Genomic DNA, 15,829 nt, shown 5'->3' with positions numbered 1-15,829 from the left:
TATTCTTAATTCTTGATGACTTGCAACCATTTTCTCACTTTCCCTTAATGAAGTACCATCCTATTTATAGGAATATGTTTTCATTGACATTATTAGAACGTGGATACTGTTTGGGGTTGAAGAGGTTATCAAATAATAATTCTAAGCCCTCCCTCCCTCCCAGTCTTCAGCATTAATGCCAAGGCTTTTTCATGGTTGTTTACATTTTATTTTGGGGACTGGAAGTAAGAAATCTGTGTGGAGGATTGCTTGTTCTCCTCTCCTGTTGGGAATGTGTAAGCAAGGAGTTGAGGTAGGTGTTGGAAAAAGGCTCAGGTTGGACAGCTTGCATCAGAGCCAGTAGGCATTGCGCAACTGAGGACTGGCCTCAGGACTTCTGGGTAAAACCAGTGAAGAGCCCACTAGAGGGAAGGGTTTGTTAAAGAAAATGTGGGGCACAGAGGGTCAAACGATAGATGGTACAGTATTGGGGAAATAACGTAAAATAGAGAGGATTTGAAATACTTGATTCTCAGGGCGTGTGCTTTCAGGCAGTCCTGAAGAGTAAAGTGGCATCATTCAGACAGAAAAAGGAATTTAAGGTATAAGTGTAGGCCTTTGATACATGCTGAACTTCAAATTTTTCCATAGCATGGAGCAAAAGAAGTTCCTGTGTTGGTATTTCACCATGATATTAGAGGGAAAATTTCTTTCTGACACAGGTTTTGACTCAAATTAAAATACTCTTTTTTGTTGCTTTTTAAAAACAGCAATGAACAGAAAAGTACAGGATTGTCAGAAAATACATGCCTCTTCAGCCAACTTGCTCTGTAGACCTAGCAACATCATGGAAGAGATAGATGTTTGCTTTCCTGAAAAACAAAACAAAACACTGAGGAAAAAAAAATTAGATTTTCCTTGTGATATTATTCTACAGTATAAAAACTATAAAAACATGGAAAATATGGATAATACTAAAACAAACAAAACCAAAAAAGCAAATAAACAAAAAGGGTATGCCTTTATTCTTATTATTTATTTATTTGGGTGTCCTCGATGCTTATTTAAAATCTCTAGCTATGCAGATGTTGATGTTGCTTTTTGTTGGAAGGAAAAGACAGTTTCCAGGTTCACCATTGCTTGATTCTCATCTTCTCTCTTTTGTTCGACTTTGTCTCACACTTTCTAACCCCAATCATGAAGTTTTATGCTTCCTTCATTGTTTGTGGTCATTTAATCTCACTAGGTCATTTAATCTCACTAGGTCTTCTCGGATGCATATTTGTATGGACTGTTTTTTTTACTGTTAGGTACTCAAGCTGAGCATGGAATTTCATTGTGCCTTCTATAAACTGATTTTTGAAGATGTTCCTTGCATTATGTTTTGCTTCTCTTCCTAATTACCTCATGGTTTGCCGAAGGCTGTGTGCAGTATGCTACCACCTGCAGCAGAGAGGCCTTGGGTAATTCTTAGTGAGTCAGCCGCTGGTTAATGCTGAAAAGGGAGCCAGAAAAAACTTCATATGTGACTTTGTATCCTCAAGACCGTTGCTTTGAATCTCTGGTGTATTTCTGCAGTGCTTACCATGGTGTTTGATGATGTGGGGTTACTGCCTCTATCCTCCCTAAAATTCTGTGCTAAATTTTCGTGGAGGAGACACCTTTCTTATATCATCAGTTCTCTGCATAATCCTGTACTTAAATTCCTGATTTACTTGTATAAATACATACCATTTGCTGTCACTTTGCCGTGACTGCTGGTGACTTTTTCATACATTTGGAGTAGAAGTATCTTAGAGAAGAATTTCCTCTTTGAATAAACCTCAATCAATCTTTTTTTTTTTTTCATTTAGTCTAATGGAGATGTTTGCATGTCTAAGCAATTTTTATTAAATTATTATTATTTTTTTTACTAAAGTGTTGAAAATGCAAAATAAAGTTGTACTGTCATTATCCTGTAGTTAGTTGTGAAAGCCTGAGCAATGGACAGCATGTGCATTGTGTCTGATCTATCTTTTGTCTCAGCAGTGGCATCTTCACACTGCGTAGTGTTTTGCTGTTAGAAGAAGGCATAGTTGCAGCCAAAGAAACTCAGGTTGTGATCTTGTCAGATCTAATAAGACAAGTATGGTCTAGCATGATCACTATTATTGTAGAATATCTCCAGGGAAAAACATAAGTGCCTTAGGAAATGATGATTCACTAGTTGCTGTTTCTGCTTACAAATCCGAATTGATTCTCTTTGTTGAGAATAAATGTAATGCTGAAGTTGCACTCTTCAAGGGGTAAAATTATTTGATCACTTCCTTCCATTTGCTAATTCTGTGGTATTTTTGTGAGGCCAAAGGAGTAAACTGAAGACTAATACCGAAGAGTGACATAAATAGGATTACTACTATTTTTTTTTCCTTTCAAGTACTGAGAACCCATTTGTCCTGGTTAAACACATTGATGCAAGTTAGGTTCTCAGAAAAGTGTTTAGTAACTTCGATGCCTGAATACTGTTTCAGAAGTCAGTTTTTACACATGCATTTTTAATAATCTCAGCACTCCCTGAGTTAGTTGGGTGTGCTGCAACTAGATCCATGTTCTATTTACTTCAGTAAGAAACAACATTCCATCCCTAATTGGTCAAAATTTGAAAATATACTGGTCTCCGTCACTTTTGCAGAATTTGTTTGATTAGAAACTTGTACATGAAATACAAAGGTGCTAAGTCTATGGGGGCACCTAACAGTTTGACTCTAACTTTTTAAATGGAAAGTTGAGAAAAGTGGTCTGAGTCTCTGTAACTTTCATATCCCCTGTAATACATTCTCCAACACTGCAAGCCTTTTTATTGCAACTCTAATAGGTGTAAAGAAATAATAGGCGTCCTGTCCTCAGTATACTTGAACTCTGCTACAAAACCTTAACTGTGATGGTCTGTTTTTGTATGAACAGATTGACACTTCTGTCATACTTGCAGTTACATTTATGAACAGTTCCACATTAATATATTGCAATCGCTCTAATACACTTTTGTGCAAGTTTGAAATGGGCATTGTATTGCATTTTGTAAATTTTTTAAATGTCGAAGTTAAAGCACATTTTCAGAGTGCTGAAATAACTCTTTTGAACTCATTTTGCCAGTATAAGTTCATTAAGCTATGATGAAATGTTGACTAAAAATTGCATTCAAAGGTCAATCGGATATGTTTTGTATTAGTGATATTGAGAGTTCTGCAAAACAAAGCTTGCAGCTATTGTTGAACTGAAAATACCTGAAAGATATCAACTTCATATAATATGTATCTTTCACAATTTTATGGATAAAAAGCATCCTTTCTTTTTAGATTAAGTTATATTGCTATATAAATAAATCAGTACTATATTGCTTTAGGGTTTCTTTTTTTTGACACAAAAAGCAGGTATTTGCACTGTACTCAGCTTATAGTAAAACAGAGGCAAAATAAAACCGGATCTTAAGATCTAATGGTAACAGGCATCTCTTCTGCAAAGTGTAAATTTGGCAGTGGCAACTTCTCGACAGTTTCAGGTTCTGGTGTTATGTGTTCTTTATTTTTCTAAGTGAATGTCCTATGATTTAGAGAAGCTGAGAACTTCACAGAATTGTTCTTTCCACTTCCTCTGTCAACATTAGTGATTCACGGCTCCAGTCTAGCTGGAACTGTATAGTTGACTTTCTTTCTGCATGGTACATCATAATGAGTTCCAAGGCTTTATTTGCTCTCTGTATGAAATTCTCTCATAATCGTGTCAAGAAAAGCAATAGCTACTCTGAGAAATTTGGAATAATGGTTTACGAAACCATTTATTTAATGGTTTACAAAAATACAAACCAATATACACAGTTTGTGGGTCTGGTCCTGAGATGTTTGTCTTTATGGGTATAGCTCCCAAGCCCGTAGATGTCAATTGTGAAAATCACGTTCACCATTTGGGATCTGGCTGGAGATCATAGAAGGTGTCAGCTACAAAAAAAGAGAGTTTGTGACTGGCATGCAGACCTGGTAACTGCAGAACTCTAGACATGCAGTGCATAAACTGATCATAAATCTAATACAGAGAAAGACCTTTAAGATGTTTTGGATCTCATAGTTGAGGGTATAGTTCTTTTCTCTACAACTCCACATCTCTATCACGTGTAGAGTATTACGTTTTTGATAGCTTTGTTATCAAAATAACCGTTTCTATTTCCATTGTGACTTTGGCTTGATCATTTCATTAATATTGCTTAGTCTTCAAGAAAACATAGTATATATTGCACCATGTTTCGTTACCAATGCTCTGTATGTTCCTTCACCCTGTGCAAAAGTTTACGTGAAGGATTCAATCTATGCAGTAGTACTGGAAAGGGAGCTCCTATGCACTCTATTACCATTAAAGTTAGGAATTACTCAGAATCTTTAAGATTGAAACTAGGCAATCCCTACTATGTGGTTTAAGTTCTGAAAGATGTTCTGATCTCTGTGGAGTTCATCCTCAGTGCTGTGAAGCTGAAGACTCTGAGTCCTATGGATATACAGCGCTTTGTTCAGCGAGAGCAGTTGCAAGAGTTTGTTCTTATGGTAGTATGAAGTTGCAACATCTTCGAAGCCTAAAGATAACTAAAGAGCTTTTTTTTTTTTTTCCCTATAGAGTGGGGTTTCTGCTGTAACGTAGTTTATTTATTTATTTATTTATTTATTTATTTATTTATTTATTATTTGCATCTCTAAATCTGTAATATGCAGTCCTCTCCAAAATCTTGTAATTAGTTTCTTCGCTAGATCTGATCTGGATTGAATTCAATGCCTGTCTCTGTGATTGGACTCAAAGTTTGGTGGCAAGCTTTAGTATTAAATATACACATCTTGGTGCACTTCATATATTAGGTTTCTGTATATTAAATCAAGGTTGTGTAAAAGGGTGGGAAAGCTCCTTATGAAAAGCATTGGTTTATGAGACGTTCTATATACTACAACTCTTTCTGGAAAAAATTGTCCTCTTCTTTTATAGTACATCTTTTTGTCATACTGGGTTCTTCTTACTTCTGTCTATGTATATAAGATAAAAGTGGAAATGGTGGGTTTCTAAGGAATAAGGTTCATCAGAAAAGCCAACATATGGCAATGAACAGTGAAGTCTCTATATACTGGAACAGAACATAAACCGTCATGTTTATTTCTGCTTTCTGCTTCTTGCTGAGGGGAAAATAAGGCAGTCTGAATATCTCAGTGCAGGAGGCATGTGCTGTAAAGACATCACCCACTGGATGTTGAAATCATACAAACTGATGTACAGGTGTTGTTATTTCCCATGTTTGTACACTAACTTCTTTAGGATGAGACAGTAGTTTTAGTCCATGTTCCCCTAGATATATCGTTATCATGTTAGTTATGATAAACATTAAGTGTATGAATCAGATTACGTTGGTTTTGTTTATAATCTTTGAATACATGGTTATGAAGAAGATTTCATTGTGGAGTTAAAAATCTGAACTAAACCAACTAATAATTGAAGTTGATGAAGAGGAAATTGTCAGACCAATCTCAGTGATTCTCTCTGAATACCAGTTAGAGAACAAGGATCTTATTATTTTGTTACACTGGTTTCTAAACAGTACTAGGTAGGCTGCTTTATTAGATTAAATTAGAACAAAACGGAATAAAAAGCATCAGCATGGCTTACATTAGTAGTTTCTTTTATAAACTTAATTGTAGATAGGCAATTGTGACCAAAATCTAACGAGGTGCCAGGAAACCAAAGGAAGTAATTTAGTTTATTACTCAAAAGTAAACATTCAAGAGGCATTATTCAGACAGGCAAATGCATGCACATTCAGAATTTTATATTCAAATTAAATCTCACTATTTCTTCCTAATTACCCAAGAGTAGCATATGTCTACTCTTTTAAAAGGCAGTCTAAATAATTTGGTGTTAAACACCAGAAGCTGTTCATCGTGTCTTAAATTACAACGGCATTTTAGTTTCTTACTAAAAGAACTGCAAATCTGATATTTCTGCAAGTACTTTTGTATGTTTTACTGTTCGTAAGGATAAATTTGCAGTAAAGAAGATTTTGTTGTTGTTCTGAGTCCTGTGTCGCTTGTCTGTTTCTTTGTGGCAGTGAACACGGTGAGCTTGTATGACTGATGTTCAGAATGGACATAGATCAGCCTTACTTTGCTTCTATAATTCTCATGGGTAGGCAAAAATACAGATTTTTTTTTAGAGTTATCAGGATTCACAGGTAGCACAATAGTCTTTCACCATCTTACCTGCAATGTAATTTATTGCACATACGCTGTTTGACATATGAATCATGTTTCTAATTGCCCTGGTTTTCTAGGGGAGGGTCTTCCTGTGTGTTCGCAGTCAAGTTTCCTTTTATTCGGTCTATTTCAAAGCTATCCTTTTATTTCATCGGAACTTCTTATGAGCTGAAGTCCTTATTCCTCTAAGTCCCTAGTTCTTCTCAAATTCAAAATTTTTCATCTCTCATTTTTAAAGCCTTAATAATTAAATAGACATTTGAATCCTAATGCCATGCAACAAAGTGTTGCTTGCTCTTTTAAAAGTATTCGGAGAGATGGCTTTCTCCTTTCCAAGTTTTCAAAGGCCATTGCTTATGTGTTGCTTGGCAGCTAATTATTTTTACTTTAGGACATATTCTATACAAGTGATCTCTGTATTAATAAACAGTGGTAGCATCTGATGACATTGCTATTCTTGAACTGAGTTGTGTCTCTGTTGTATACCTCTGGCATACAGCAAAGTTTGTTGCATTTGCGCTTACATACCCCAGAAGCAGATTTTCATCTCTCAATTTAGAGATCAACTTAGATTTCTTTTCAATGTTGCAAAAATAAGAATAAATAGAAATAGTCAGCATCTATGCACAATGTTTTCCAACGATTAATGTTTTTTTGTTAAAGAATGAAGGTTTGGGGAACTAATGGAAGGAAATCATCACAATATAAAATGTTCCTATCTATCTCAGATGGTTTAAACTGGGACCTTTTCTTGTAATGCGAAGTGAGAGTGGCTATGGTGAAGGACCGCTCAATGGGATATGTCTTTAGTAATTGCATTCAAGTGTCCGTCCTTTTTAGAAGGACATCCTTATTAAAAAAAAAAAAAATCAAGTAAACACACTTTTTCTGAAATTAAATCCTGTATCAGTTATACCTTTTAGAAACTATAAGTTGGAGAACCATTATGGACTTTTGAACTGTGCAAGGGAAAGCTATCCCCATGTTACAGTTACTTAGAACTCGTGTCTAAAAGGCTCTTAGCTTTACGATGTGTATAAATTTTCAAACTGTGGTTCTAATTTTCTATTAGAAATTTTTCTATTTCTGTTTTCTATACAAATTGAATAACAACCCAAATATTTGATTTTTTTTCCCAAGTATATACAGGAAGAAAAAAAAAAGCACAATCCAGGTAGATTCTACCTTCAGAGCCCATACAAATCCAGTAAGCCTATTGGTGTTGTTTCTTTCAGCAAGGGAAAGCAGAAACATCCTAGAAACTATGTTGTACCTCTGAAGAATGCATTTTTAAAAATGTATGCCCAGTACATAAGTAGAGGCTATCTTTCTCTTGTAGAATTAATATAAAAAAAATATTTAAAATATTTCTTCAGTAAAAATGTAGATATTTATATTACCTAAAAAAAACCCACAAACAAACACTACAAGAGTACAGCAATATGCCATTTTTCATTACCGACCGTTCTTCTGATGCTAATTGTCAGAGCTGCCTAGAACCTTTCACAAGCACTGCATTTCATGTACACACAAATGGAGAAAAATAGTGTTTACCTCTAACTGTTTAGTTATAAATTCATGCATTTGTGCATCTGTATTTATAAATGTACAGCAAATCCTTTTTTTTTTTTTATTTGTATGTGTTCTGAATTATTTTTATGTAGTGGTTTTTTACTTGCAAACAATTTTGCAGTATGGTTTGGATGGCTTCGTGCAGGACACAGTACCTCAGGCAGCAAAAATCTTTGCATGGTACTCCTCTCTCCCTAGTGTGTTTCCTGCTGCATTCTTGCAGCTCATTTTAGCCCAGAACAGAGGTGTGTATACATATTTTTTTAAACTAACACTAAACAAAAGTAGTTTTGTGATTCCTCAGTAAGATTGGGCTAGAAAAACGGGGATATGGAACATCTGACAGGAATACAGAATTGCTGACTTTTTTTGTCCTTGTTGGACTATTCCTATTCATACTTCACACTGAAGTGATCAGCTGTCAACAGGGTTACATATTAATGTGCAGCAGCTGGAATGCATGCTTGTCTGAGGTACACCAAAGCACAAGCTGCTACAGCCTGCAGATGCTTCAACTTCACTAGCCTTAATAGTTACCTGTGTTTTGAAGAAAGTTGAAGGTTTATTTAAAATTTAAGCTAGTGGCGTCACAGCTGAGATGCATCATGATCGATTATTCTGGTGTTGGTTAAGGTGTAGCTAAGATAGCTATTAGTAGAGGTTTGACCTTTTATAGTGAATGCTTTATTTACAGATACGGAGTTTATTTGTGTTTGTGGTCTCCTGCTACATGCTGTTGCCTTCTACTTAAGTGCACAGTAAATGCTGGCTGCTGGTGTTGGGGGTGTTGGTGTCCTGTTTGCTTGGGCAGAGTCAGTCTGCTTTGAACATACAACACCAGTACAGCGGGATGCAGAGTGGTCACAGCTCTCTGTGGCACTCTGGTAACTGGGCTTTTTTCAGCAGTTTCCCATTCAGTTACATTACTGAGACTTTCACAGGAAGTGGTCTGTGTTTTCCCGTTGCACTCAAACTAGTTTCTCCTCTGGCATTTCAGGAAAAAGGAGGTACTGTGTGTGCCCTAATGTCAACGTGCATACACACCAGCCTGGTATTTAGAATAAGGAGGTTTTCTGCAATTTGTAGGATGCATTGCTGCTTCATAATAAGATATGCAACTAACTGTCTACTTGAAACTATTTTCTGGTGAATTAACTTTGCTTTTTATGTGATTGTTATCTTTGTAAGACCATGTAAGATTGAAACAAATTCTGTCAGACAGCTCCTGGGTATTCAGTTCATTAAGATAAACTTATTTTATTAGGTTGCCTGTGAACAAAGCAGAGATAACTACAATGCTTATCTTTAACAGCTGTGCATGCACCATCATGCAACAATACCGATGTATAAACATCAGTGTCCCCAGATCCATAGTGCTGTCAGAGTGGACTTGTGTTCGAGCTGATGCAATTTCATTTTTTTGAGGCAAGTAGTTAGCATGTTTTTTTTAACTGTCCAATGACAGCTTTTTCAAATACAAGTTTTCTATAGAGATTTTGTTTTAAAAGTCTTCCTCAAAACTGACACCTTGCTTAATGTATGCATAGAATGCACCCACACTTAATACATGCCATAATTCTACAGTCGTACAACAGAGGCAGCAGAGATATTATTGTAAAAAAAGATGACTGATTTCTTACCAGTGATCTTTCAAGTGCTTATGGAGGCAAATGGCCTCCTTCATAAAGCTTGGAAGAAGAATGAACTTGTTATTCGTTGCTTCACAAACTGGCCTAGTTCAAATATAAACTTTGAAAACACGGGCTCTTAAGGATTTTGGAAAAGTCCGTGGAACCTTTTGGAAATGTGACAAAGTTTTGGTCTAGAAATAAAATACTAGGCTTAGACATGTAGTTTGCTAGCTGTGGTTGTAGCCTGGTGGCTAGGAGTCAAGAATGTGATCTGAAGCTTCAGAGATAATTTGTCTTTTCATAACCCCCTTCTGCTTCTAGGAAAGAAGAATTAAGCAGAAGGAAAACCAGCAGTTGGTATTTGATTTTTGTTTGTTTTTACTATAGGAGATTGATATATATATATATATATATATATATATTATATATTTAATCTAAGGTCTTTAACATTTGAGGATTTCAAAAGAAGGACAAATACTAAAAAAATGTATAGAATCTTGTAATAGTCTCATTTAATACAGGGAAATAGAGGCATAAAAAATAAATAATCCTCTGGCTTTATCCCAGACAAAGCACAGAATATAGGTGGCAATAACCAGAATATTTAAGTAACAGAAGTACTAATACTGAAGACAGTTTGCAGAGATTTTGTAAATAAACTAAAGTGTCTGTAAGCAAAGAATAGTGTTGTAATTCAACTATTCTTCTGAAATGCTACCTATTACTTGAAATGGATATTAATAATCCAGGGGAATGAGCATTGGTCCTGGGAACTTCATCCTACTGCAGTGACCTTCTCAGTAAGCCTGCCAGTTCTTCTTGTCTTTGATCACAATCTCCTGTTGTGTTACATAATAGTAACAAAAGTCACATGGAGATAGATGAATTCAGTCAAATTTATGATGACAGTTTCATTCCTGAGCTGTCATTCCATGGCAGCATGTTTATATATATACGTATATACATACAGAATCACAAGAATCATCTAGGTTGGGATAGACCTCCAAGATCACCGAGTCCAACCTCTGACCTAACACTAACAAGTCCTCCACTAAATCTTATCACTAAGCTCTAAATCTAAACGTCTTTTAAAGACCTCCAAAAATTAGAATCCCATTTCTTGTGCTGCTTATTTTCAGCTGAAAGTGAAATTGTCAAAATAAGATATGACTTGAAGTTTTTGTCTCAGCTCTCCTTTGTTGAAATGGCACTGTTTGTCACTCACTTCCGTTTGTTTTTCAGCGTTTTTTCCTTCCATACTTCGGTATCTATTTAGGTAGCTTTAACTGTAATGTTAAAGGAAAAGCACATTCTCTCTGATCAGCACTTGAATGGGAGATTTTGGAAAGTGATATTCTTTGCAAATCAGTCATAATCTCCTTTAAGATTACACAGAACACGAGTCCACCTTCCACCCTCACTTTCCTATGTGAATAGCAGGTGTTCCAAAGGGTGATATCTCGTGAGGGAGAAGAAAACCAAAAATAACTCGCTACTGACAGAATCTTAGGGATTTTTCCATTTGGAATAAAAGATTTTTGTAGGTTGACAGAAAATCAATGCTTTCTCATTCTTATTAGGACTGGAGTAACGTCATCTATAGACATCCCTACACCAGGGAAAATTTCATTTAAAGTTCCCATCATAGCAGCCAAACAATCTTGGGATTCCTCATGCAGATGAAGGTCTGTTAGTCCTTTTTGTGCTAAGAATATCAGGATCTCTGATGAAGAGCATATTCCCATGGTTAGCTCTGTTGCTATCTCTTCAAACTTATATCTGCCTAGAAAAACTGACCTCTGTTTTAGGCATAGCTGTATGAAAGCAACTTTGTCAGTGCTAAATCTTTCAACGTTGCTAGCATCTGTACATGTGCAGGAGTGGTAAATAGAATTGTTTACTTTGTCAAAGTCCTGGAACAACACAACAGAGTATAATCTCTTTTGTATTTTGGCAAAGCACAAATGTTACCTCTGAGAAATCGTTTGTGTACATTTGAAGTGCTGAGAAGGTAATCAAGTAGTTTTGGCAATTGAGTAGAAATATTCTGTATATATGAGCTTATCACGAAGGCCCTCTCATTGTAGTTTGAATACCAACACAAAATCTAAAGGCAATGACTAGTAAAAGTAGTAAGAGGAGGAAGAGACCATGGAGAAAGCCTGCCTTTTAAAAGAAAGTAACATTCAATTTCAACTGCCTGCTAAGCACTTCCTTGGAGAATAGCTTGATACTTGTGTCTGACGCAGCAGTCTGAGCACCATGAGACCAGGAGTGGCATGAATCAGGTTAGGGTAGGGTTTCTTAAAAGATGAAGGAGAGAACAAACAGCCCTGAAGAAGCCTAAAACTCAGAATATCGGAGGCATCTGAAAATTAGAAAGAAGCTCAAGTGAATTACTGAACAGAGCCAGGGATCAACACAAACTAACAAGTATAAATGTAAGCCTAAATTTATCAGCAAAAGCCAGGCATGTATGACTGTGTGCGTATGAGAGTTTCTTGCTAAAAGCAAACAGGGAGTGAGTGACATATTGCTTTGATGCTCTTTAAGGGAAAGTGATGGCAATCCATATCATTTACCTGTCAAATACGTTTGGGGAAAAAAAAAAAAGCAAGCATGTCAGATATATGTTCTGCAAACAGTTATCAAAGGTGTTTCTTCGGTATTGGTTTGGTTATTTGGTTTGGAGTGTTCCTTGGAATCTACCATTCAAATCTTTATGTGTCTTGATTTACCTTGAAATTGACTGTCATCCTGTGATACAGAAAAGTTAGGGCAATGCAAAGATTAACGTAAGGCTGGAGAAGCCTTTGGTCTTGCTGTTAATGAAGGGGCTCTTCCAAAGGGGTTCACTTCAGAGTATGTAAAAATGAGTATTTTCCTCATGTTTTAGAGGCACTGCTTCTTTCTGGTCTATAAAAGGCTAAATTTAGCCCGTGATCCTTTGAGCACCCCGTATTTACTAGTATATGTAAGCTTATCTTTGGTTCCAGACAGAAATACCATTTACCTCAGAGTATACGGATGCTAGCCAGATGATTGCACTTGCATAAATGAAGATTACCAAGAAGGATTCCAGATTGACATTTATGATTAGGTCTATTGTCGAAACCCTGTGCATGACCTGAAGAAATTTGACTGCATTCTCTTTATTCTGCTGAACAAAGCTGTAAATCCACCAGTGCAAAGGTGTAAAACATTCAGGTTTTCTTTTTGCAATCCAACTGCGTAAGGGAAGCTCCCAGTAATTGGAGGAAGAAGCAAGAAACATCAGGGTCAGGTAGCTCACCAACTCTAACTGATGCCTTACTACAACAAAATAAAGCGGGAGAGTAAAGTGCAAGAGCTGCAGCAAATTAGGCTCAGTGGCAGCAGTTAGAGTTGCTGGATGAAAGCAAAATATGGCCCGTATGTCTGGAAGTCTCGTTGAGATCCAGTGGTAGGAATGGTGCTCTAAAGATATTAAATGTTGTTATGCATTATTAGAGAAAGATTCAGCTCAGCTTGCATTAGAGCTAGTGGCTGTGACAACTGAATTGTGCCTTCTATAAAGAGTGTGTTGATAGAGTCCCATTTCCTTTGTTCATTTCCCTTGTATTTGCTTACTGCTGTTTAGTGACGGACAGCGATGTATGGGTTAGTCTTCACAGTAGATACTCTTCTATGATAATCTTCTTTTTTTTTTTTTTTTGGTCTTATTTGTGCTTTGCCTCCTCGCTGATTCTTTTTTTTACTATTTTTGAACATAAATAATCATCATGCACATGTTGAGTCTTGTAATTGAAGCAGAGCCATAGATGACTCCCAGACCAGACTTCTAGCATTCAACCATTGTGCCAACCTTGTTATTCCACTTGGTTTTCAAATGCCACATAATCAAACTGAAAAGCTCACTGTCTCGTATATTTTTTTTCCACTTGTAGAGCATGATGAGTGCGGCAGCGGACAGCATAACTGTGATGAGAATGCAATCTGTACTAACACTGTCAGGGGACACAGCTGTACCTGCAAACCTGGATATGTGGGGAATGGGACCATCTGCCGAGGTAAGTCTGTTACTCTAGAAACAACGTGAAAATGGCAGACTATTAATATTTTCTGACAGTCCCCTACATTCCAGTAACTTGTGATGGCTGGATTCTGTCAACAATCCACTGTCTGATTTATCATCTGGCAACTGAAGTATGCATGGAGATGATGGGAATTGATTTGTGCATAACTTCTGAGCAATAAGGAAGTATTTCTGGAATGCTAGGAGAAAAGGACTTTCCATTTACTGCCATTGAATACTGTCATTTGAGCTACTATCTTTCAGCTTAAAATTAACGTTCATTGCTTTGGTAATTGTAGATAGTATGTGCTATCACCTTTAGCTTTGAAAATTTAATCAGGTGTGTTTTAAATTAGGGTAATCAACTCATTTTAACATAATATTGCTGTGTTTTGACTACTCACAATAGAATACTTTTTGGTTTTTTTTGAACCTTACCTTTAAATGTTTATTTTGAAGTTTTCTCTGTGATGTAAACAAGAAATACCTAGCATCAGCTATGCTTTCTGTGAGGTGATAGGCCATTGATTTAGGAACTTTGGGGGGCTTTTTTCTGTGGAGAATGACAAACAATGATGTTCTATAAAGACAGAGCAAGTGAATATATTGACCAGTTGGCTTAGAGAGGGCTGTGTCATGAAGGTGCTTCATGAGTTCTACTTCTGTATTTATGAATTACCTTGTCTCATGAAAAGCTATTTATTTATTAATTTGCCATGTCTGGTGCTGCATAATTTCTGACTCTCTAAATAGAATTGCAATTACAGGAAAACTAACTTTTAAATTTTTGAGATGACAGTTACTGAAACTGAGAAAATTCTGTACTTAGTCTGTAGGCACAAGACACTGGATATTAATTTTTAGAATGTTGTAAATTGGCCAAGGAATCCCCTAAAGGAGTACAAAGATTCATATCATTCTTGTTTCAAGCTAAAGACCTTCAGGAAGGTTAGCCTGTCAGCTGTTGAAGCTTTTTTTTGAAAGATTTTTTTTTTGAAGATTGCTTTTTGATCTGACTGTCTTTGGGTACTGTCCATCTGCACGATAGCATTGCTCTATTTAAAATTGTAAAATGATTTTCAGTGATTTAACAAGGATCACAAAAAGGTTATGAATATGATGGCCAAGTTAAACCTTCCATCCATATTGCGGTTCTGTCACCTCCTCGGGTGATACGGGGCAGAAATTCATTCTAGTACATTTTACTCTATTACAATGAATGCAAATTACACCATACACAAATGTTTTCAGAAAAGTCTGAGTAAACAGCCTGGCTGTGTTCAACTGTGATATTTTTTTTTTTCCTGAGGATAATATAACAAGACGAACCCTTAATCATTCTTCTGTGAGACAGGGATGTTTGAATTAGTTCATACAAAACATGTTTTCACAGTGGTTTTCTTCATTTGCACACCTGATGTTGGGCTTAATGTGCCAGAAATTCAAAGTAAAACTCCTGCTTCGTGGTCATTAATCCAGTAATGTTGAAGTAATGAAATTACACTGGAAAAATGCAATGAAGTTTTTATCCTCAAAATTTTGTTGAACTCTGAGTTGTGGTTAAAAATACTTACTTTTTTTTTTTTTGATTTTGCACAAACAAATGTTCTTATAGTTGCCTTTCTGAGACGGTTATACATGGAAATAGAGGACACAGTGAGTTCTTACATTCTGACTAGCAAGTATAAATTGAGGGGAAAACTGGAGATTATAGGAAGTGGCTTGCAGTCTAATTATTATATTCACTAGGGGTAAGAATAGTCTGTCATTACATTGGAATAGTTAGTACTGTAAAGCAGATAATATTAGAATGCTGTTGTGTTTTAGTAAATGGTAAAACTCCACATAAAGAAGTGGTCTGAGCGTCTCAGCCTGTGGTTCTGTGGTCACTTGAGGTTTTTACAGTTTGGGCAGCTAATCTGAGGAACATTTCCATTCTACCCATGGTAACCCCAGGGACACCAGTACTGCCTCTCTTCTGTTGGGTTTAAGGGCAATATATTGTAAGTAAAACATGGCTAAAAAAAGAAGTGACAACAGAAAAATTACCAGTTACCCATCGCATCAGTTTCCTCACACAAGTGCTAGACTTGGCACAAGGAAAGAGGTCTGGAGGTCTGGACATAGCAGAACAGCTATAAACAGTTTATGTTGTCTTTTAGTAATTGTGGGGCTTCATCTTCAAGCAACATATATATATATATATTTTTTTTTTTAAATGATATGAGCCAAGGTGATAAGTTTAGTATAATACTATCTGAAGTTGATAAACATCTATGTTCTCCTTTAACCACCTGTAAGGGTTTACATTACAGACATTTACGTGCACAAAATGG

The 15,829-nt window shown here is 36.2% G+C and overlaps 1 protein-coding gene across 6 annotated transcripts in view; it reads left to right on the top strand.

Annotated features, from left to right (window-relative positions):
- The window catches only part of NELL1 (neural EGFL like 1), a 292,350-nt gene that overhangs the window by 165,070 nt on the left and 111,451 nt on the right, over window positions 1-15,829 (top strand). For all 6 annotated transcript variants that reach the window (XM_083838068.1, XM_083838067.1, XM_083838069.1 and 3 more), the window contains exon 14: window positions 13,366-13,488. In XM_083838068.1, coding sequence (XP_083694194.1) covers window positions 13,366-13,488 — 123 coding nt within the window. The remainder of the gene's footprint in view (window positions 1-13,365; window positions 13,489-15,829) is intronic.

Source organism: Anser anser (genome assembly GCF_964211835.1).
Source record: "Anser anser genome assembly, chromosome: 5".
Classification (NCBI taxonomy): domain Eukaryota; kingdom Metazoa; phylum Chordata; class Aves; order Anseriformes; family Anatidae; genus Anser; species Anser anser.
This window is presented reverse-complemented; position numbering and strand designations above follow the sequence as displayed.